This window comes from Scyliorhinus canicula, chromosome 3, assembly GCF_902713615.1.
Source record: "Scyliorhinus canicula chromosome 3, sScyCan1.1, whole genome shotgun sequence".
Taxonomy (NCBI): Eukaryota; Metazoa; Chordata; class Chondrichthyes; order Carcharhiniformes; family Scyliorhinidae; genus Scyliorhinus; species Scyliorhinus canicula.
In genome coordinates, this window is record NC_052148.1 from 193,869,965 (window position 1) to 193,894,836 (window position 24,872).

The following is a 24,872-nucleotide window of genomic DNA, read 5'->3' on the forward strand; positions in this document are numbered from 1 at the left end:
CCCACAGAGCAAGTTTTAATTTTGAAAAATGTGTAAATTGGAACACACCTAAGTGAAATGAATTTAACATAAAGTTCTGCTTCAGGCATGCTGGAGGCAGTACTAGTAGAACATATTTGCAACTACAACATGTACGTTTCTGATAGCAGGATTATAATTTAAAGATTTAATGCTTATTAGCATGCACAGCAAAATATTAGGATCACATACCCTTTCCGGAACTCCCCTTCCCAAACTCAGAAAAAGGATTTGTTTTCAATGGGTCGACTGGTAAAGGACATGTTTAGTTTGGGAGGCAGCTACAGTTAGATCTTTTACTGCCTTTTTACATCACAATTACTGCAACTATGGGGTGTATTTATCAAGATGTTAATGATTTTTTGTCACATATACCAAATACAATACGTACAGTTTGTTCAGGGTTTTATGAATAATATGGGCATTTATCAAGAATGCGGTCAAAATCTGATGGGGTATAGAAGTGTAAAGATATCCGACGTTTTCAATGCTATAAATAAGCTCAGAATAGACCAATGTGACCAGTGCAAGACATGATCCCTCTAAATATTTTTTGGTACATGTGGACTGTTTAGTTCAAGGCATAGTACTTTAAATTTTTTGTGTGCATGGAATCTTAAAGGGATAGCGTGTCAGCAGCCTGTACAATACCTTCAAGAAAGCTGCATGATCACACACACATGCAGCTTAGAGGAAACCAGAGTGCAAGTACTCAATGATCATCAAGGTTACGAAATTTAAATTTGAGAAAATGGACTGTTGCAAAAACCAAAGTGGAAGAATTAACAAGCTCACCTAAATCTTAGAGAACTCATGAAGTTCAGAATCTGTAGAGGGAAGCAGAGTTAATGTTTCGAGTCCGTATGAACGAAGAACAGAAAAGTGAACAGGACGAGTGAATTATTCATTGAAGTGGGGTAATTGAAATAATTTGATACTAAGATTGGTAGCTTTGAAGTCAGCAAATATAGTTATGGGCATTAACAGCTTTAAAAGAGTTGTTATCAGAGCCCTTTCTTAGCATGATGGTGTGGGAAAGTAATTACAAACATAATGACCTTCACAGGATGGGTAAGCAAAAGTGTAATAAGAAACACAGACTTGAGTCGTCAGTTAGATAAAAGGAACAGCCGCAGCCTGTATAATTCTGCTTATTAGGACTTTATAGTATAAATATGATAACCAAAAGATATAAATACGTTATGCAATCTTTGTATCAGAGAGTGACACCTTGTAGAGACAAACCTGCTGTCTTCAGCTTTGACTAGCAGGTTGCGTCTCCCAAGAATGCTTGTAAATAAAAGTCTCTGTTACAAAAATTTACAGACTAGAGCGATTTCAATCTGTTACCACAATATCCAGCTTTGCTCTTCAACCCACGGACCTCCGTGAAATAATACTTCATTAGACTTTGATTCTAGACTCTGGACCCCACATGGACGAATATTTAATTTCTCTGTGGTCTCTGTAAAACCTTCTTTTCTCTATCCCTCCCTTTACTGTCTTCAGAATAACTGCTAAAGTTATGTCTTATTTTTAAACAGAGTCCACTAGTTCTAGTCTCCCCCACGAGGGAAACAGCCTTTCAGCATCCACTCTATCAAGTCCCCTCAGATCACCCCTCGATCTTCTGAACTCCAATGCCCAGCCTGTCCAATCTTTCCTCTAAGATAACCCACCCAATGCCACCCCAAACTGCCCAATTCCCTCCACTGCCATTGCAGGTAGCAGTCTAGTGAACCCTCCCTGAACTACTACTTATGCATTTATATTCTTTCTTAAATAAGGACACCAAAACTGGACACAGTACTCAAGATAAAAGCAAATTACTGCGGATGCTGGAATCTGAAACAAAGAGAAAACGTTTTAAAATCTCTGAAGGTCTGGCAGCAGTTGTAAGGAGAGAAAAGAGCTAACGTTTTGAGTCCAGATGACCCTTTGTCATCTGGACAAAGAGTCATCTGGACTCGAAACATTAGCTCTTTTCTCTCTCTACAGATGCTGCCAGACCTGCTGAGATTTTCCAGCATTTTCTCTTTGGTCACAGTACTCAAGACACGGTCTCATCAACATCCCTTTGCAACTGTTGCGAAACATCTTTTATATTCTTTTCCCCTTGCAATAAATGATAACAGTCCACTTGCCTTCCTAATCACTTTCTGTTCCTGCATACTAATGTTTTGGGGATTCATGTACCAGGGCGTCCAGATCCCTCTGTTCCTCAAGCTCTGCAATCTCTCTCCATCTAAATTATTTGCTGCTCTTGTACTCTTCCTGTAATATGCACAATCTCACATTTTCCCACATTATACTCCCACTGCCAAATTTGTACCCACTCATTTAACCTATCGATGTCCAGACTCCTTATTTCCCCATCTCAACTTACCCATCTTTGTGTCATCAGCAAATTTAGCACCATACCTTCATCTCCTTCATCCAAGTCATGTTATAAATTGTAAATAGTTGAAGCCTCAGCATTGTGGGACTCCACTCGACACACCTTCCCAACCTGAAAAAAAACTATTTATCCCTACCCACTACTTTCTATTGCTTATTACTTCCTCAAAGAACTCAAATAAATTAGTCAAACAAGATTTCCCTTTTACAAAACCATGTTGACTCTGATTGCATTAAGATTTTCTAAGTGCCCTACTATAACTTCTTTAATAATAGTTTCCAACTATTAAGCTAACTGGCCTGTAGCTTCCTGCTTTCTATCTCCCTCCTTTCTTGAATAAAGGAATCACATTCGCTGTTTTTGAATCGGATCGGACCTTTCCAGAATCTAGGGTGTTTTGGAAAATTAAAACCAATGCATCTATATCTCTGCAGCCACTTCTTTTAAGACCCTAGATTGAAGAACATCAGGACCTGAAAACTTGTGAGCTTTTAGTTCGAATCATTTTCTCAGTACCTGTTCTGTGGTGATTGTAATAGTTTTAAGTTCCTTCTTCCCTTTCACCTTCTGATTCACAATTATTTCTGGAATGTTATTTGTATCCCTCACAGTGAACACAGATGCAAAATATCCGTTTAATTCATTCACCATTTCCTTATTTTTCATTATTAATTTTCCAGACTCTCACTTGAAAGGACCGATGCTCACTTTACTTTTATTCATTTAAAATACTAGAAGAAACACATCCCATCTGTTTTCATATTTCTCGCTACCTTTCTCTGGTATTCTAATTTCTCCCTCCTTATTAATTTTTCAATCATTCTATGTTGTTCTTTATTATCTGTCCACTCATCGTTATGGAATTATATGCATTTTTTCTTACAATGTGATACTATCTTTAACTTCTTTGGTTAGCCACAGATGGTATCCTTCCCTTGTTCTTTATGTAAGCCCACTGGTGACAATAATAAAGATTATTATTAAAAAGAGGGCAGCACGGTAGCATGGTGGTTAGCACAATTGCTTCACAGCTCCAGGGTCCCAGGTTCGATTCTTGGCTTGGTTCACTGTCTGTGCAGAGTCTGCACATTCTCCCCGTGTGTGCGTGGGTTTCCTCCGGGTGCTCCGGTTTCCTCCCACAGTCCAAAGATGTGAAGGTTAGATGGATTGGCCATGCTAAATTGCCCTTAGTGTTCAAAACTGGCCTTAGTGTTGGGTGGGGTTACTGGGTTATGGGGATAGGGTGGAGATGTGGGCTTGGGTAGGGTGCTCTTTCAAAGAGCCGGTGCAGACTCGATGGGTGAATGGCCTCCTTCTGCACTGTAAATTCTTTGATTCAGTCAATTGTATCTTTTCTGAGTATTCTGAAATATCGCTTTAAATGCCACTGCATCTCTACTTACTTATCCCATAACCTAATTTCCCAGTTCACTTTAGCTAGCTTTGCCTTCATTTCCTCATAATTGCCCTCATTTAAGATTAAAACACTGGTCTTCGATCCACTCCTTTCTCCCTCAAACTAAATGTGAAATTCAATCATATTATGATCACTGCGACTTGGGGTGCCTTCACTATGTGGTTATTAATTAATCCTCTCTTATTGCACATGAACAGAAATGCTGAAGGGAAAAGAGTTGCTCACAAGAGCTCTGATTGCTTTTGGAGGGCTGGCAAAAGGGATTATTTTTGGTCCAACAGAAACAGGAAGTGCTGGAAATGCTCAGCATGTCTGGCGGCTCCTGTGCTGAGAGAGGTCAGTGACCTTTAGTCAGAGCTAAAGCCCATCACGGACCTGAAGTATTAACTCTGTTTATCTCACCACAGTTGTTGCCTGGCCTGAGTACTTCCAGATTTTCTATTTATATTTCAGATTTCCAGCATCTGCAATACTCTGCTCTCCTACTGTCTGCTGGGCATTTGCATGTGTGGTTAGTTTCAATTTAAAATCAGAAAATATTCATCATTCATCAAAAAGTATATATTTTTTTCTGTTAACAAACCTCACTTGTGTGGACAGAAACACCACATTATTGTAGATGTTTATTCACTGGATGGTTTTGCCATTTTTTAAAACTTAAAAGTGTAAGAATATGTCACTGTTAGTTGAATATATTCTCATTTGTACATGTGTTTGCTGTTTGTAGTGCTCTTGAGGTTCAGGTCTTTTGGACATTCCATCGAGATATTGTATAGGCCAGGCTCAAAGAATAATAGTATAATAATAATAGCTTATTGTCACGAGTAGGCTTCAATGAAGTTACTGTGTAAAGCCCCTAGTCGCCACATTCTGACGCCTGTTTGGGGAGGCCGGGATGGGAATTGAATCCGTGCTGCTGGTCTTGTTCTGCATTACAAGTCAGCTATTTAGCCCACTGTGTTAAACCTGTCCCTCAGGCTGAGCTGGTTGCACAATATCAAAGACTAAGCTCAGTGTAATTATCTGATAAAGCTGTAGTTGGAAAGTGTATCATACTGAAACCTAATTCGCGATAGGCTTTATAAATAGAGTAGAAAAGCCAAGATGTTTTGCTAAAAGTATATAAAACACTTGGGCTCCGCTGTGACTATGGCTCCCAATTCTTGGTACTGAAAGCATGTGAGCGGGAGGGTTAAGGTGGTCAGAAAAGAAGCAACAAAGCCCATGATTCATTTTCCTCACTTTCGTGCCGCCTCCAGGAGCGGGCTGGGAAATGGATGATCGGATGGGCAGACATGGGGTATGGAGTGGATTAGTCAAGGATGACCTCCCTGCACCCCAGGTTAATTGAGGGCCTGAGACCTGAGTGGGTTGGGCCTGGAGTGGGTGCAACTCTCCTGATAGGGCACCCTGTGTGCTACAAAGGACCAATAGCAAGGATGACCCTGTTGAAAGATGCCCTCTGCCCTCCATACTGACACCCCCTACCCTCCTTGCCAGGACCTGCCTGACTGGCCCCAATAAGTCAATCACCCATGCATCTCTTCTTCAATGCTTCCGCGTGGGATTTGCTACAGCACAAGCAGTGGCCATCTCTCTGGCTTTCTGATTAGCTGGAAATTCTCGCAGGCAGCATCCTCATCTTCAAAAGCCAGGGGTCCCTGACAGCAGGCAGTTAACTGCCTGATTGCCATTTAATTATGTCAGGGCTCCCAGAAATGGCCAGAATGGCAGAGCTGCCATTGGCTTTCCAGCTGGAGCCTTAACAGCAGCCATTAAATCATGCCGCAGTTGCCTACACATTTCTATCAACTCATCAAAGTATGTTCACAATTGAACTATGCTCTGGGAGGTGCATCATTGAATTAGCATTGAGTATAAAAATTGGCAAGTCATGCTGCAGCTGTATAGAAATTTAGTTAGGCCACACCTGGAATATAATGTTCAATTCTAGTCGCCACAGTACCAGAAGGATGTGGAGGCTTTGGAGATGGTATAGAAGAGGTTTACAATGATGTTGCCTAGTATGGAAGGCATTAGCTATTAGGACAGATTGGATGAACTTGATTTGTTCTCACTGGAACAACGGCAGTTGAGGGGTGACCTGATAGAAGACTACAAAATTATGTGTGGCATGACCAGAATGGATAGTCAGAAGCTTTTCCCCAGAGTGGATGAGTCAGTTACTCGGGGACGTAAGTTTAAGGTGCGAGGGACAAGGTTTAGATGAGATGTGCGAGTGAAGTTTATTTTTAAACAGAGGGTGTGCCTGGAACCTGCTGCCGGCGGAAGTGGTGGTAGCAGGTACGATAGTGACGTTTAAGGGGTGATTTGACAAATACATAAATAGAATGAGAATAGAAGGATATGGATCCCGGAAGTGTAGGTTTTAGGTTAGACGGGTAGCATGGTTGGTACAGGTTTGGAGGACTGAAGAGCCTGTTCCTGTGTTGTACATTTCTTTGCTCTCTGTCCATCTCTACTCATAATGGAATAATCTGCACATGTTGATATAATGTTGATTTACCAATACCTTTTTACAAAATTTGTCAACTGAGCAACTGCTAACATAAATGTTAGACAGACTAGCTCCTCTTTCCTTAGGCATGCTGGATTTGCTTCAAAATGGTGAACTCCGCCCTTGTGGCATCGCTGTTTTACATTATTACTGGAATGAGATCTTGTACTTACTTTGGCCTTTGCTCAGTAGAGAATTGCAATATGGCCCACCATTTGGCAATTAAAACAGTTTGTATGCCATACAGACATGCCTGGCTCGTGTGGTCACCATTACAGCGATAATATGTCACTAAAATCACAGCGAGCAGCACTCTTTTCATTAAGACCTCCACTTTTAAGTTTAGCTGTGAACAGAATCACACTCGTCACTTGCATAAGACAAAATTATCGAGCATTCTTTGATGCCATTTCTATGGTAAAAGCAATTTTACATGCTTGCAAAAATTCAAGATTTTGGGAGTTTAGTAACTCGATTAGACCTTTTTTGTCCATCAATTCACACACAAATCTGTCTTGTAATGCATGGCCAAAGGTGTAAAGGAATGGTAAATTCTTCGGTACCACAAAGTTTTCACTAACTGTTCTGCTATGTTTCTGGTTTCTGTTTCCAAATATGTAGCTTTCTGGTATCTTAAGAACATAAGAACTAGGAGCAGGAGCAGGCAATTCAGCCTCTCGAACCCGCTCTGCCATCTCGGTCTCAATACTTTCCTGCCCATTTGTCATAACCTTTCAACACATTACTAACTAAAAATCTGTCTATCTCCTCCTTAAATTTACCCAATGTCCCAGCACCCACCACACTTTGGGGAGTGGATTCCACAGATTTACAAACCTTTAAGAGAAGTAAATTATTTTCCCCTCTATTTTAAATCTGATACCCCTTATCCTAAAACTACGACCTCTCATTCTAGATTGCCCCACAAGAGGAAGCATCCACTAGATGTCTACTTTGTCAATTCCTTCTGTCATCTTGTATACTCAATTAGATCTCTTCTCATTCTTCTAAATGAGAGAGTATTACCCTAAACTGCTCAAACTCTTCGGGCGGGATTGTCCCATATGTGGCGGGCCGGGGGGGTCCCGGCAGGACGGAGTGGCGTGAAGCAGTACAGCGTCTGGTCGCCCCAAAGGTGCAGAATCCTCCGCACATTCAGTGGCTAGGCCGGCGCAGGCGTGGTTTGTCCCCCCCTTTGGCACCACGCCAGCCGGGGCCGAAGGGACTCCGCCGGCCGGTGCGGGCCCGCGCATGCGCTAGAGCGTCAGCGGCTGCTGACGTCATCCCCGCGCATGCGCAGGGGGGGGGGGGGGGGGTTCAATTTCGCGCCAGCCATCGCAGAGGCTTACACAGTCGGCGCATAGGAATAAAGTTCCCCCACGGCATAGGCCAGCCGGTGGATGGGTGAGCCCCGATCACGGGCCAGACCACAGTGTGGCACACCCCGGGACCAGATCGCCCGTGCCCCGCCCCCCAGGGCCCCGGTGCCCACCCGCGCCGCCAGGTCCTGCCAGTGAGGAACCTAGTCCAATTTACGCTGGCGGGACCTGCAGAGAACGAGCGGGACTTTGGTCCATCGCGGGTCAGAGAATCGCTGGGGGGGCTGCTGCGAGCGGCCGCTGACCGGCGTGGCATGATTCACGCCCCCGCCAAATCTCCGACACCAGAGAATTCGGAAGCCGGCGGGGGCAGGATTCACGCTGCCCCCGGCGATTCTCCGACCCGGCGGGGGGTGTCGGAGAATCCCGCCCTTCATTTTTAAAAGAAATTTAGAGTACCCAATTCTTTTCTTTCCAATTAAGGGGCAGTCAATTTAGCACGGCCAATTCACCTACCCGGCACATCTTTTGGATTGTTGGGGCTAAGACCCACGCAAACACGGGGAGAATGTGCAAACTTTCCATGGACAGTGATCCGGGACCAGGATAGAGCCCAGGTCCTTGGCGCCATGATGCAGCAATGCTAACCACCTCGTCACTGTGCTGCCCCTCAAGCTGTCTTCGTGAGTCAAACCACTCATTTCTGGAATCAATCTAGTGAACCTCCACTGAACTGCCTCTAATACAACTACATCCCACCTCAAACAAAGGGACTAAAACATTACTCCAGGTGCAGTCTCACCAGTGCCCTTTACAGTTGCAGCAACACTTCCCGACTTTTGTACTCTATTCCTTTAACTACAAAGACCACAATTCCATTTGCCTTCCTTATTAGCTGCTGTTCCTGCATGCCAGTTTTCTGGAGTTCATGCATGAGGACACCCAGATCCCTCTGCACCTAAGTATTGTGAAGTTTCTCTCCATTTAGATAATGAATTGCCTTTCCATTTTTCTGACCAAAATGGATAACCTCACACTTATCCACGTTAAACTCCAGCTGCGAAATGTTGGTCCCTCACTGAACCTATCTTTATTCATTTGTAAATGTCTTATTTCCTCATTGCAGCTTAATATCCCACCTATTTCAGTATCAACTGCAAATTTAGCTATTGTACCGTCTATCCCTACATCCAAGTCATTAATATTTTTGTAAGTAGTTGGGGCCTGAGGACCAAACCTTGTGTAATCCCACTAGTTACATCTTGCCAACCTGAAAAAGATCCATTTAGCCTGACTAGCCTTCTGCTGGTTGGCCAGTCTGCTATCCAAGGTAATAAATTATTCCTAATCCCATGTGATCTTACATTATGTATTAACATTTTGTGCAGCATCTTTTCAAATGCCTTCTGGAAGCCCAGATATACTACATCTGGATGTCCTCATGCCAATGTAATTATCTTTAACTCCAGAACACTAGTGTTTGACTCCAGTTTCTCACCTTCAAATGGAATTTGAAATTCCAGCGTGCTATGATCATTCTTCCCTAGAGGATCCTTAACTATGAAATCAATAATTAATCACTCCGCCTTGCACAATACCAAATCCAGGTTAACTTAATCCCTGGTTGTGTGGGACCAATCTCTAATACATTCAATAAACTCTTCCTCAAGGCTACCCTTGTCAATTTGATTAATCCAGTCTATATGCGTATTAAAAATCATGATTATTCTTCACTTGGCTTGTTACATCTTTGAAGAACTCGAGCAAACTAGTCAAACACAATTTATCCTTCATAAAACCATGCTGACTCTGACGGATTACGTTTTGACTTTCTAAATGTCCTGTTATTATTTCCTTAATAATGGAGTCTAATGACTTCCAATGACAGATGCTAAACTAACTCGTCTATCACTTCCTATTTTCTGCCTCCCTCCCTTTTTGAATAGCATATTACATAAGCATTTTTCCAATCCACTGGAACCTGTCTCGTATCCAGGGAATTTTGCAATATTATAACCAATGGATCCACTATCTTTGCTGTCACTTCCTTTAAGACCCTTAGATGTACGCCATCAGGCCCTGGGGACATGTCTGTTTTCAATCCCAATAGTTCATTTAGTATTTTCTACCTATTGATGATGATTGTTCTAAATTCATTCCTTTCTATTACCTCATTATCTGTTACTATTGGGATGGTACTAGTGCCTTCCACTGTGAAACCCGAGGCAAAATATTGATTTAGCGCCTCTGCCATTGCTGTGTTCCCCAGTATTAACTCCCCGGTCTCACCCATCAAGGGCCCAACATTCATTTTAGTTACTCTCTTCCCTTTTATATACTTATAGAAGCTTTTGTTACCCTTTCGTATATTTTGCTCTAGTTCTCTTTCATAATTTACCTTTGCTTTTTTTTATTGATTTTTTAGTAACCCTTTTTTGATCTTTAAAATTTTACCAATCTTCCACCTTGCCACTGGCCTTTGCAATATGGTAGGCCTTAGTTTTTGTCTTGAAGCTATCTTTAACTTTGCTTAGCCATGGATGTTTCTCCCCCCCTCCCCCCCCCCCCCCCTCCCCCCCTCCCCCCCCCCCCTCCCCCCCTCCCCCCCCCCTCCCCTTACAATCTTTCTTCCTTTCTGGGATATATTTTAGTTGGGAGGAACTGAATGTCTCCTTAAACAACTCGTCACTGCTCATCAATTATCCTACCTTTTAGTCTGCCTGCCCAGTTCACTAAGGCCAAATTTGTCCTCATGCCAATGTAATTATCTTTGTTTAACTCTAGAACACTAGTGTTGGACTCCAGTTTCTCGCCTTCAAATGGAATTTGAAAGTCTAGCATGCTATGATCACTCTTCCATAGAGAATCCTTAACTATGAAGTCATTAATTAATCCCTCCTCATTGCACAATATCAACTCCAGGATAGCCTGATCCCTGGTTGGTTCCACAACATATTGCTCCAAGAAACAATCTCTAATGCATTCAATAAACTCTCCCTCAAAGTTACTCTTTTGATTAATCCAGTCTATAAGCATGTTAAAAATCATGATTATTGTCGTACCTTTCTTATAAGTCTACAATGTTTCCTGGTTTATACTGTGCCCCAATGCAGAACTACATTGTTTGGGTCCTATAGGTTACTCCCACTGATGACTTCCTTCCTTTGCTACTTCTTATTTCTATCCAGACTGATTCCGCATCTTGATCTCCAGTGCATATATAATTTCTCCCTTCAGCACTGATCTCTTATTTCACCTGCAAAGCTACGCCACCTCTTTTACCTTTCTGTCTATCCTTACAAAATACTGAGTACCCTTGAATGGTCGCCTTGTAACCATGTCTCGCCACCAAATGCTACCCCTTTGTCTCTATTTGCACTGTTTACTCATTAATTTTAATCCAAATGCTTCATACATTCAGGCACAAAACCTTCCAAGTTTTGTTCTATTATCAAATTTCCCTATTCTTAACTGATTCCCTGCTGCAATATTACTTTCACATATTCTGTCCCTTCCTTTCATTTTCTGGTAACAATTCACACCTCATCATTAACCTGCACTCCTACCTTCTCCTTTAACTTTGATTTTGTAATTTTCTATACAATTGAACCTCCCACCCCCTGTCGAACCTGTTGGACAATGACAAGGGCCGAGGCTCCTGGAACCCTACCTCTTGGATCCCAGTACTTGCCTCACTCAGTCACGCCTCCTGTCCCTGATCACTGGCTTGAATTCAAGGTGTTTTAATTATTTAATTATTCTAAGGTGTGACGGCCTTCTGAAACACAGCATCCAGGTAACTCCCCCTCCCTAGTGTGTCGTGGCGTCCAAAGCTCAGACTTCAGCTCATCAACTCTAAGCTGAAGTTCCTCGAGCAACCGACACTTGCTACAAATGTGTTCACAAGGAACCACAATGGGGTCCATCAGCTTCCATATCATGCAGATACAACAGATCGCCTAGCCCTGCATCCCTATTTTATTTAATTACTTTTTAAATGTTTTTTTTCCCATTTTTTAGTTTTTGTGATCTGTAAAATATTTCTTCTTTTTACCTTTAATCTGAAAGCAACTTTGAATAGGTAATGCAAATGAGCAGTTATTTACCAGCCAATGAACTTGCCATTTTCCTACGACATCTTTCCTGGATTGTTTTTGAAACTCAGCCCTCTGCCCTAGCATAGGTGTCCCTGACAAATTTGGCTGTCTCTGCTCCTGGGAGGTAAGTGAAGGCCCCAAGCCTCGCGCTGCATTTATCCTCCGCCCAAGTAGAGGTGTCCCTCGCAGGTCTGGCTGTCTCTGTTGCCGGAAGGCAAGTATCGCTAGTGGCTTAGGGTTCAAATGTTTCGCCAACTTGGTGATGATTGTTTTAAATGGCATATATTTTCCTTGTTGAGGGCAAGAAAGTTTGTCAGCATGTCACATGCCTCTGGACCAATCTCTATTAGCAAATTGCTTTTTTGCACTCAAGAATGACCTTATTGTGAGTTGGAACACTTCATTTCACCGTCATCTTCTAGAATATTATCACAGAATTTACAGTGCAGAAAGAGGCCATTCAGCCCATCAAGTCTTCACCGGCCCTTGGAAAGAGCACCCTACCTGAGCCCATACCTCCACCCTATCCCCGTATTCAAGTAACCCCACCTAAGCTTTTTGGACACTAAGAGCAATTTATCATGGCCAATCCACCTAACCTGCACATCCTTGGACTGTGGGAGGAAACCCACGTAGACACGGGGAGAACCTGAAAAATATGTCCATTCTTCCTACATACATGCTTTATCCTGTGGGTGCAGTCATATTTAAATTGTAAGTGGCAAAGTACCCTCAGTGTAGCTGTCCATAATAGTGGCAGGGATAAATCAATCTATGTAAAACAAACTCCAAAGCAGTCAAGTCAGTTGTTGGATTGAATGGACTCTTGGACCCTACAGCAACTCATTCAACTCCATGTGGCCATGTGATCTCCGGAACAGCAAGGATCAGCACAATCCAAGCGAAATCTCCGCCATGCGCGAAGGTACATCAATGGGAACCAGCTGATTATATTCACCACAGTCCGTACTGCCATTTACTGCCAATACTTTTTGCACTTTGATTCCATCCCATTTTCAAAAATCTGTTACATATTGAGAGGCACTTACAAAGAAAGAGGCACCAAGACAGCAAGTTCACAATTATGCCACTCTGAATGCTGATAACATACCAGTAGATTGCGCTCTGCATGAATCAGAAATAACACGTGTCAAAATTCTGATGGTTAAGACTGACTACACAGTGAAATAGTGTTCAAAAGAGCAACAAAAATTCTGGATAGGTTTTTAAGTACTTTGCATAGAATTACGTAGAATTAATACTGAATAAACAGTTTTCTTGGAAAGGAAAGACAGATTACCCCAAAGCGTGTTGGAAATGCAAATATCCATTAATTATGAACATATTTGAAAGCCCCAAGGTGCCTTCACCAATTAGCCTGAAGAGATGCGCAGCACACAAAATTGTGAAGCCAGCCTAAACTTTGTAAGCAGCAACCCAATCCAGAAATGGTTGTACTGGTGCCAGAAACAATGGAGTAAAATGTTATATTTTAAATCATTTTTTAACAATTAACTTCTAATGCATTTAACAAATATCTCATCACAGTAAACAAAGTTACATGGGCTGAGAGTACATATAAAATAATCAATTAAAATAAAGTCACAGCACTAGAGTGTGGATTGTTTCTGGCAGCTATTTGATAAACTGCGCTTAATATTTCAAGTAGGTCAAATTAACAGAATTTCACCATTCCAATTATACAGAAACAAGACACAAAATCCCAAAGGACTTGTTCCAAACATCAATATAATAAGTGAGTTACAAAAACAATGGTTTAACTACATGGAATTGACCCTTCAATGTAGTTTGTGTTATAAATTACAATTAATGTAGTGTGTTAGAAATTACAATAAAATTTCCCAAAATGTTTTTGTTTTACATCTAGCTTTCAATAAAGAGCAAATTAAAAATTAAAAACAATTATTTTAAACTCAAATTTGCACCAGAAAGAAATTTAAGTGAATCTCATACTTTGTTACTGGGTGGATGTTCTGGAGTAGTTTCTGGTTTTCTGACCTATCTTTGTAACACAATTCTTTAACACTAAAGATTAACCTCCAGACATTCCCAGCACCTCCTCCAGGAGTTGGGTGTGACCATTCTTTTCCTTCAGCGTCCGATTTTTCACATATGTCCTGTTTTTTCTTTATGCTGCCTTTCCTCTTTTGCTTTACACCAGTAGTACATATGGAGTTGTCTGGTCTTCCACCAACTCCGCTCATATCCTTCCAGTCTTTCGGACCTAATTCATTGGATTCTGGAATGTCTTCTGTTGGTGCTACCTCCATTTCCCGTCTCTTCAATGGAAAGTGGGTCCATTACCTATCTAATGCAGGCATGTGTATTGAAGGACATGAATCACTGAAAGGAGCCCAAATAATAAAAGTTGAGAACAGCAGTTACCTTTATTACCACAGACAAAGAATGGGCATCTGATGGACTTTCCTGCAAATTCTCCTCCAAGAGGTCAAACAGATCCATAACTGCTTGAAATGAACATCACAATCTCTCTGTCATTAATACACTCAATGACTGAGCATTCACAGCTCTTTGTGGCAAATAATTCGAACAATGCTCCACTCTTCCAGTGAAGAATTTTTTTCATTCAGGCACAGGATGTGGGTATCGCTGGCTAAGCCAACATTTGTTGCCCATCTATAACTGCTATCCAGAAGGTGGTTATGTGGTGTAGTCATAGTGCTGTAATTATGTGGTGTAGTCATAGTTAGGGAGGGAATTCCAGGATTTTAATCCAGTGCCAGTGAAGGAACATCCTAGTTAGGATAAAAGCAAATTACTGCGGCTGTTGGAATATGAAACAAAAACAGAAAATACTGGACAATCCCAGCAGATCTATCAGTATCTGTGGAGAAAACAGAGCCAACCTTTCAAGTCCGGATGACCTTGTTCAGATGATGTGTGGCTTGGAGGGGAACTTTCAGGTGGTGGTGTTCCCATGTATCTGCTGCCCTTGTCCTAGGTGATAGTGGTCGGAGGTTTGGAAGGTGCTGTCGAAGGAGCCTTGATAATGTACATGTATCTTGTAGGTGATAGACATTGTTGCCACTGTGCATTGGTGGTGGAGGGAATGAATGCTTAAGGTGGTGAATGGGGTGCCGATCAAGTGGGCTGCTTTGTCCTGGATGATGTTGAGCTTCTTTAGTGTTGCTGGAGCTGACTCATCCAGGCAAGTGTAGGGTATTCCATCGCATTGCTGACTTCTGCCTTCAAGATGGTGGACAGGCTTTGGCAACTGAGGAGATGGGTTACCTGCCATAGAATTCCCAGCCTTGCCACAGAATTCCCAGCCTCTGCTCCCTCTTGTTCATAGTGGGTTGGCGGGAAAGTGGAGTTGAGGCTGCAATCAAACCAGCTATGATACTATCAAGGCGAAGCAAGCTCAAGAGGCAGAATTGCCAACTCTTGCTCCTATTTCATATGCTTATAGTCACAATATTTATATGGTTAGTCCAGTTCAGTTTCTGGTCAGTGGTAACCCCCAGGATGTTGATAGTGGGTGACTCAGCGATGGTAATGCCATTGAATGTCCACGAGACATGTTTGGATTCTCTCTTGTTAGAGATGGCCATTGCCTGCCATTTGTGTGGCGTGAATGTTACTTGCTGCTTGTCAGCCCAAGCCTGAACGTTATCCAGGTCTTGCTACATATGGGTACAGATTGCTTCAATATCTGAGGAGTTGCAAATGGTACAGAAATTGTGAAATCATCAGCGAACATCCCCACCGACCTCATTATGACCTCTCCTCTCTCCTCGCGCTATTCAAAATGAACTCTCTCCTCTCTCCGCACGCTATTCAAAATGAATTCTTTCCTCTCTCCCTGCGCTATTCAAAGTGAACTCTCTCCCCACGCTATTTGAAATGAATCTCTCCCCGCACTATTCAAAGTGAACTCTCTCCCCACGCTATTCGAAATGAACTCTCTCCCTGCTCTATTCAAAGTGAACTCTCTCCCTGCGCTATTCAAAATGAACTCTCTCCCTGCGCTATTCAAAATGAACTCTCTCCTCGCGCTATTCAAAGTGAACTCTCTCCCCGCGCTATTCAAAATGAACTCTTTCCTCTCTCCCCTCACTATTCAGTCAGGGAGTTAAATATCCAGGGTATCAGACTATTCAACAGAACAGAATGGAAGGTAAGGTGTAGCTCTGATATGGAAGGATAACATTAGAACAGTAGTGAGATAATATAGTTCCTATGGGGAAAAAGGATGAATCAATTTGGATGGAAATTAGAAATAGTAAGGAGGAAAGGTTTCTGATAGGTGTAGTCTATAGGTCACCAAATAATAACATTACAGTCGGGCAGGCAATAAACAAAGAAATCACTGCTGCATGTAAAAAAACGGTATGGCACTTGTCATGGGGAATTTTAATTCACATGTCGATTGGTCAAACCAGGTCAGTCAAGGCAGCCTTGAGGAGGAGTTCATAGAACGTATCCATGTCAGTTTCCTCAAACAGTATGTAATGGAACCTACAAGGGAGCCAGCTATCCTAGATCTGGTCCTGTGGAACGAGACAGGAATAATTAATGATCTCGTAGTCAGTGATCCTCTCGGAAGGAGCGATCACAGAATCTAAAATACAGATTGAGGAGGAGACGGTAAAATCTAATACTAGTGTTTTGTGCTTAAACAATGGATTCTACAATGGAATGAGGGAAGAGTTGGCGAAGGTAGACTGGGAGCAAAGACCTTATGGTAGGACAATTGAGGAACAATGGAGGACTTTTAAAGCGATTTTTCGCAGTGCTCAGCAAAAGTATATACCAGTGAAGAGGAACAACTGCAGGAAAATGGCTAATCAACCATGGATATCCAAAGAAATAAAGGAGGGTACCAAATTGAAAGAAAATGTACATAAAGTGGCAAAGATTAGTGGGAAACTAGAGGATTGGGAAATCTTTAAATGTCAACAGAAAGCCACGAAAAAAGCTATAAAGAAAAGTAAGATAGATGAAGAGAGTAAACTAGCTCAGAATTTAAAAACAGATAGCAAAACTAAAAAGAGAGGCCAAGGTAAACATTGGTCCTTTAGGGGATCAGAAGGGGGATTTAATAATGGGAAATGAGGAAATGGCCAAGACATTGAAGAGGTATTTTGTGTCGGTCTTCACGGTGGAAGACACAAATAACATGCCAATAATTGATGGCAGGGAGGCTATGAGAGGTGAGGATCTAAAAACGATCATTATCACTAAGGAGGTAGTATTGGGCAATCTAATAGGGCTAAAGATAGACAAGTCTTTTGGTGCTGCTGGAATGCATCCCAGGGTACTAAAAGAGAAGTGGCGGGGGGGGGGGGGGGGGGGGAAAACAGAAAACTCGTGGTAATTTATCAAAATTCGCTGGATTCTGGGGCGGTCCCGGCAGATTGGAAAACAGCAAATGAGACTCCACTGTTTAAAAGAGGTAGACAAAAGGCAGGTAACTATAGGCCGGCTAGCTTAACTTCTGTAGTGGAGGAAATGCTTGAATCTATCATCAAAGAAGAAATAACAAACCATCTGGATAGAAATTGTCCAATTGGGCAGAAGCAGCATGGGTTCATGAAAGGCAGGTCATGTTTAACTAATTTACTGTAATTCTTTGAGGACATTATGAGTATGATGGACAATGAGGAACCATTGGTTGTGGTGTATCTAGATTTCTAGAAGGTATTCGACAAGGTGCTGCATAAAAGGCTGCTGCATAAGTTAAGAGTGCACAGTGCTACAGGTAATGTATTAGCATGGATAGAGGATTTGTTAACTAACAGAAAGCAAAGAGTGGGGATAAATGGGTGTTTTTCAGGCTGGTGAGCTTGACGTCAGTGGTAGGCAAACTGTTGGAGAAGATACTGAGGGATAGGATCTATTCACATCTGGAAGAAAATAGACTTATCAGTGATAGGCAGCATGGTTTTGTGCAGGGACGGTCATGTCTTACAAACCTAATAAAATTCTTTGAGGAAGTGACAAAGTTAATTGATGAGGGAAGGGCTGTAGATGTCATATACATGGACTTTAGTAAGGCGTTTGATAAGGTGTCCTATGGCAGGTTGATGGAAAAAGTGAAGTCGTATGGGATTCAGGGTGTACTAGCTAGATGGATAAAGAACTGGCTGGGCAACAGGAGACAGAGAGTAGTGATGGAAGGGAGTGTCTCAAAATGGAGAAGGGTGACTAGTGGTGTTCCACAGGGATCCGTGCTCGGACCACTGTTGTTTGTGATCTACATAAATGACCTGGAGGAAGGTATAGGTGTTCTGATTAACAAGTTTGCAGATGATACTAAGATTGGTGGAGTTGCAGATAGCGAGGAGGACTGTCAGAGAATACAACAAAATATAGATAGATTGGAGAGTTGGGCAGAGAAATGGCAGATGGAGTTCAATCCAGGCAAATGCGAGGTGATGCATTTTGGAAGATCAAATTCAAGAGCGGACTATTTGGTCAATGGAAGGGTCCTGGGGAAAATTGATGTACAGAGAGATCTGGGAGTTTCAGGACCATTGTACCCTGAAGGTGGCAACGCAGGTTGATAGAGTGGTCAAGAAGGCATACAGCATGCTTGCCTTCATCGGACGGGGTCCCGGCAGATTGGAAAACAGCAAATGAGACTCCACTGTTTAAAAGAGGTAGACAAAAGGCAGGTAACTATAGGCCGGCTAGCTTAACTTCTGTAGTGGAGGAAATGCTTGAATCTATCATCAAAGAAGAAATAACAAACCATCTGGATAGAAATTGTCCAATTGGGCAGAAGCAGCATGGGTTCATGAAAGGCAGGTCATGTTTAACTAATTTACTGTAATTCTTTGAGGACATTATGAGTATGATGGACAATGAGGAACCATTGGTTGTGGTGTATCTAGATTTCTAGAAGGTATTCGACAAGGTGCTGCATAAAAGGCTGCTGCGTAAGTTAAGAGTGCACAGTGCTACAGGTAATGTATTAGCATGGATAGAGGATTGGTTAACTAACAGAAAGCAAAGAGTGGGGATAAATGGGTGTTTTTCAGGCTGGTGATCGTGGCTAGTGGTGGGCCTCAGGGATCAGTTTTGGAACCTTCATTGTTTACAATTTAGACAGATAATTTGGAGTTGGGGACCAGGTGTAATGTGTCAAAGTTCACAGATGACACTAAGATAAGTGGTAGAGTAAATGTGCAGAGGACACAAAGTCTGTAGAGGGATATAGATAGTTTAAGTGAGTGGGCAAGTGTGTGGCAGATGGAGTACAATGTTGGTAAATGTGAGATCATTCATTTTGGTAGGAATAACAGCAAAATGGACTATTATTTAAATGATACAAAATTACAGCATGCTGTCCTTGCGCATGAATCGCAAAAACTTGGTTTGCAGGTGCAGCAGGTAATTAAGACGGCAAATGGAATTTTGTCCTTCATTGCTAGAGGGATGGAATTTAAAAACAAGGAAGTTCTGTCTGGTGAGACCACACCTGGGGTACTGTGTAGTTTTGGTCTCCTTATTTGAAAAAGGATGTCCTGACACTTGAGGGGGTGCAGAGGAGATTTATACGGGTTGATTCCGGAGTTAAGAGAATTGTCTTATGAGGAGAGACTGAGTAGACTGGAACTATACTCATTGGCGTTTAGAAGAACAAGGGGGGATCTGATTGAAACATATAAATCTATCCTTACAGTACAGTCCCAGGAGTCAGTTGAGTGAATGTTCAAAGCATTTCCTCCAAGTTAAGTACATCCTTCCTCAGATAAGGAGACCAAGACTGTACACAGAAATCCAGATGGGTTCACCAAAGCCTACACAATTGCAGTAAGCCATTTTATACTCCAATCTCTTTGTAAAAAAGACTAACAGAGTATTTTCTTACTGAACTGTTGCTGTATCTGCATAATAGTCAATAAATTCAATAGGAAATTCAGGAGGTACATGTTTCCTCAATTTGGTAAGACCATGGCGAATGTAGCGTTTTAGGCTAGTGGTATAGATGTATTTGATAGAAAACTAGACAAGTACATGAGGAAAAAAAAATCAACGGTTGCAATATAGGGTGAGATGGAGTAAGGTGGGTGGCGGGCTCAGTTAGAACACCGGTATAGATCTGTTGGGTTAAATGGCCCATTCCAGTGGCGTAAAACTGACAAATTGGACCTCAAGTTTTTGTGGCAAATATTTTTAAAATAAAAGTAAGAGTCATGCCAGAATCAAAAATATAGGTTGAATAGTTTGGAATTAACCCTCATTTGTAATCAATTCATGTTAATGGACAGTTACCCTCGACTAGCAGCACTTGTCATTCTGGACAAACTTGACAGAAAATAAAACAATTCTCTGAAAGTTATGACTATTTACCCAGAATGTATTCCTATAGTCAAAACACATATCAAAGGCAGAGCATACATAAGCTAGGTATACTCAACAACTTTTGGTAAAATGCTACAATCTCAGCAAAGGCTGCTCAAAGGTTGCTATAACAAACCCATCATAGCCGACTCCCATGTTTTATTTTTTCACAATATGATGATGTATCTATGCAACAAAACACTATGGCAGGGGGATGGGAACCGATGCAGGAAGTTGGAAGGTAGTAAAACAGGGACAGAAGCAAAAGGAAGGGGAAAAGTGCAAGGCAGAGAAGACATAGTCAAAAATCTAAAAGGGCGACAGTACAAGGTACAGTGACTGAGGGGAGCTCAGTGAATAGGCCCAGTAATAACAAATGGAATAAAACTGGAGATGTTAAGATTCAAAACAGAGGTAAAAAAACCAACATAAGTGTACTTTACCTGAATGCTCGTAGTATTCGGAATAAAGTAAATGAGTTGATGGCACAAATCATCGTAAATGACTATGATTTAGTGGCCATTACTGAAACATGGTTAAAGGATGGTCACGACTGGGAGTTAAATATCCGAGGGTATCAAACTATTCGGAAGGACAGAGTGGATGGTAAGGGAGGTGGTGTTGCTCTGTTATTTAAGGATGACATCCGGGCAATAGTAAGGGATGACATCGGTGCTATGGAGGATAAGGTTGAATCCATTTGGGTGGAAATCAGGAATAGTAAGGCGAAAAAGTCACTGATAGGAGTAGTCTATTGGCCACCAAATAGTAACGATATGGTGGGGCAGGCAATAAACAAAGAAATAACTGATGCATGTAGAAATGGTACAGCAGTTATCATGGGGGATTTTAATCTACATGTCGATTGGTTTAACCAGGTCAGTCAAGGCAACCTTGAGGAGGAGTTTATAGAATGTATCCGCGATAGTTTCCTAGAACAGTATGTAATGGAACCTACGAGGGAACAAGCGGTCCTAGATCTTGTCCTGTGTAATGAGACAGGATTGATTCATGATCTCATAGTTAGGGATCCTCTCGGAAGGAGCGATCACAATATGGTGGAATTTAAAATACAGATGGAGGGTGAGAAAGTAAAATCAAATACTAGTGTTTTGTGTTTAAACAAAGGAGATTACAAGGGGATGAGAGAAGAACTAGCTAAGGTAGACTGGGAGCCAAGACTTTATGGTGGAACAGTTGAGGAACAGTGGAGAACCTTCCAAGCGATTTTTCACAGTGCTCAGCAAAGGTTTATACCAACAAAAAGGAAGGACGGAAGAAAGAGGGAAAATCGAATGTGGATATCTAAGGAAATAAGGGAGAGTATCAAATTGAAGGAAAAAGCATATAAAGTGGCAAAGATTGCTGGGAGATTAGAGGACTGGGAAATCTTTAGGGGGCAACAGAAAGCTACTAAAAAAGCTATAAAGAAGAGTAAGATAGAGTATGAGAATAAACTTGCTCAGAATATAAAAACAGACAGTAAAAGTTTTTACAAATATATATATATATATTTGGGGCCTCACAGTAGCATGGTGGTTAGCATCAATGCTTCACAGCTCCAGGGTCCCAGGTTCGATTCCCGGCTGGGTCACTGTCTGTGTGGAGTCTACACGTCCTCCCCGTGTGTGCGTAGGTTTCCTCCGGGTGCTCCGGTTTCCTCCCACAGTCCAAAGATGTGCGGGTTAGGTGGATTGGCCAGGCTAAATTGCCCGTAGTGTAAGGTTAATGGGGGGATTGTTGGGTTACGGGTATACGGGTTACGTGGGTTTAAGTAGGGTGATCATTGCTCGGCACAACATTGAGGGCCGAAGGGCCTGTTCTGTGCTGTACTGTTCTATAAGACAAAAAAGAGTGGCTAAGGTAAATATTGGTCCTTTAGAAGATGAGAAGGGAGTTTTAATAATGGGAAATGAGGAAATGGCTGAGGAACTGAACAGGTTTTTTGGGTCGGTCTTCACAGTGGAAGACACAAATAACATGCCAGCGACTGATAGAAATGAGGCTATGACAGGTGAGGACCTTGAGAGGATTGTTATCACTAAGGAGGGAGTGATGGGCAAGCTAATGCGGCTAAAGGTAGACAAGTCTCCTGGCCCTGATGGAATGCATTCCAGAGTGCTAAAAGAGATGGCTAGGGAAATTGCAGATGCACTAGTGATAATTTACCGAAATTCACTAGACTCTGCGGTGGTCCCAGTGGATTGGAAATTAGCAAACGTGACGCCACTGTTTAAAAAAGGAGGTAGGCAGAAAGCAGGAAATTATAGGCCAGTGAGCTTAACTTCGGTAGTAGGGAAGATGCTGGAATCTATCATCAAGGAAGAAATTGCGAGGCATCTGGATAGAAATTGTCCCATTGGGCAGACGCAGCATGGGTTCGTAAAGGGCAGGTCATGCCTAACTAATTTAGTGGAATTTTTTGAGGACATTACCAGTGCAGTAGATAACGGGGAGCCGATGGATGTGGTATATCTGGATTACCGATATTCACTAGACTCACCGGTATATCCGATGTTCAACATCGCCAGATGCTCCTGACACAATGGCAAGTGCAGAGATCATTGAGGGATCAAAGGGACATACCCACCCTAAGCCCGCAGTAAAATTACAGAGGGTCATGCTGTTAGGTAATTTGGACATTCTGAATTCTCCCTCAGTGTACCAGAGCAGATGCCGGGATTTTCACAGTAACTTCGTTGTAGTGTTAATGTAAGTCTACTTGTAACAATAGTAAAGATTATTATTATTATAAATTTAACTCCACAGGGTGAATCCCAGGGAGATCATTGCGGCCTTTGTAGCAAGGCAAAGACAAATTGCAGAGCATTGCAATTTTGGGTCAGCGTTGAAGGACATGTTATGAGACCAATTGGTATGTGGTGTAAACAATGCAGCTATACAGATAAAAGTATTAGCTGAATCGATGTTAACTTTTAAAAAGGTGCTGGAAATAGCATCAGCGATAGAGCGCGGTAGGGCACCAAGGAGCTACAAAGTGCACAGAGGGATGAGGTCCGCCAGTTAGCTAACTAACAACAATGGGTTTATTAAGAATTCCAAACTATATACAGGGTGCTAAAACCGTCTTCATTCTCAGCACTAAGATCACAACTGGCTACAAAGTCCACATCCCCAAGCTCGTTCCCCATTGGTTAATCGGGTCACATCATGCTTCTGATGCACTTCCCCTTAAAAGTGGCTAGCTACTATAGGTTGAATTTTACACAAGTAATGTTTGAGGGGTTTATATGTGCACAATACTTGGGCCCATAGGGTATCCTGTACAGGGATTGGTTATCTAATTGAGTCACTGATGGGCTGCCTGCCCCAACCTATTTCTATGACATGGATGGGTGCACTCCAGTGCGATCTGATCTGCCGCAGTTGGACAAGTTGCACTGTTCAGTTCCGAACCCCGGTGGGGCAAGCTGAGACCAGCATGTTGGATAGTAGGGGTTCTGACTCCTCAGGGAGTGCTGTGATTTGGATTGTCCATAATGGCTATGTTAGCAAAGCATAAGTTTAAGATGCTCCTGGCAGACAAGTAGATCGACATGAAAGTTTTCCTGGACAGCGATTCCAACCTGCCATCTTTCTTCAGTGAGTATGTGAAGAAGTCCGGGGTGAAGAGGGGGGAGCAGGACATTCGATGGGTTTTGATCCCTGAAAAACCAAGGTCAATCTTTACATGATGTGGAGATGCCGGTGTTGATGCCGGCCCTCCACACCAGGCAACATCCTGGTAAATCTCTTCCTTCTGGTAATGTGGCGACCAGAATTGAACACTATACTCCAAGTGTGGCCTAACTAAGGTTCTAAACAGATTAAACTCCATCTGCCATCTCTCCGCCCAAGTCTCCACACATTCTAAATCCTGCTGTATGCTCTGACAGTCCTCATCGCTATCCGCAATTCCACCAACCTTTGTGTCGTCCACAAACTTACTAATCAGACCAGTTACATTTTCTTTTGTTTCCTTTTGTTGAGCTGGTTCATTTTGCTTTTCACTAGGATGTCTCTCAGATTTTTATGTCTCTTGTAAGCCGCTAATATGTTGCAGTATTCTCGGGTTCGGTTGTTCTTTTTTAGGTTTTCAAAGTTGTTTTTCACAATCTTGTTTATTTCTATACCTTGTTAGTGATGATCAGTGGTATTGGGAAGTGGAAGTTTTGGCAAGAACAAGGAACGGCAAGAGGGTGGTTTAGGGAGCGGCAAGACCACAAGTCTAAGGGTTAGGAAGCAGGAGAGGACCATTTCAAAATGGTCCCAATGTCAAACCAGCAGGAAAAAACTTTAAAACAAAGCTTGTGACTCTAAACAAGAATTCATGCCTCCTCACCTGACAGACGTCAAAGCAGAATAACATTAAATGGGGCAACATTAAACAGGGCCTCACTCTGTTATATAATAAATGTATCATATGATATGTAGATATAACAATGGATAATTAAAAGTTTGAAAAGGGAGCAGGGAGACATCAGGAAACAAAAGTGCCCAAAGGAACTATATGCTTTGTTATGTCTTTTTGTTTGGTTGGGGGATAGGGAATGGTGGGAGAAAGGTGCAGTTACATGTGTGTTATGATCTGTACTGTCGGGATTTGTACGATGTCACAATTAATCATTTGTTTATCACAAAAAATGTTACAGGATCTTGTTTTATCAATTGTGGCCCTAGTACTGACATCTTGGCCGGAATTCTCCAGTATCCGGTGGGCAGGCTCTACTGGCGTGAAAGAGTGGCGTGAACCACTCCGGTACCGGTCAGGCCG

General features: G+C 42.2%; 1 protein-coding gene across 5 annotated transcripts in view; it reads right to left on the reverse strand.

Moving 5' to 3' along the window:
- slc10a7 (solute carrier family 10 member 7) overlaps window positions 1-24,872 on the reverse strand; it is a 345,830-nt gene that overhangs the window by 185,584 nt on the left and 135,374 nt on the right. The window contains exon 6 of one of the 5 annotated variants that reach the window (XM_038791946.1): window positions 12,037-12,892. The exons of the other annotated variants lie outside the window; for them this stretch is intronic. Within the exon in view, the coding sequence (XP_038647874.1) occupies window positions 12,722-12,892 (171 nt within the window). The 3' untranslated portion in view covers window positions 12,037-12,721. Of the gene's footprint in view, window positions 1-12,036; window positions 12,893-24,872 lie in introns of those variants that run through there. 5 annotated transcript variants of the gene reach the window in all.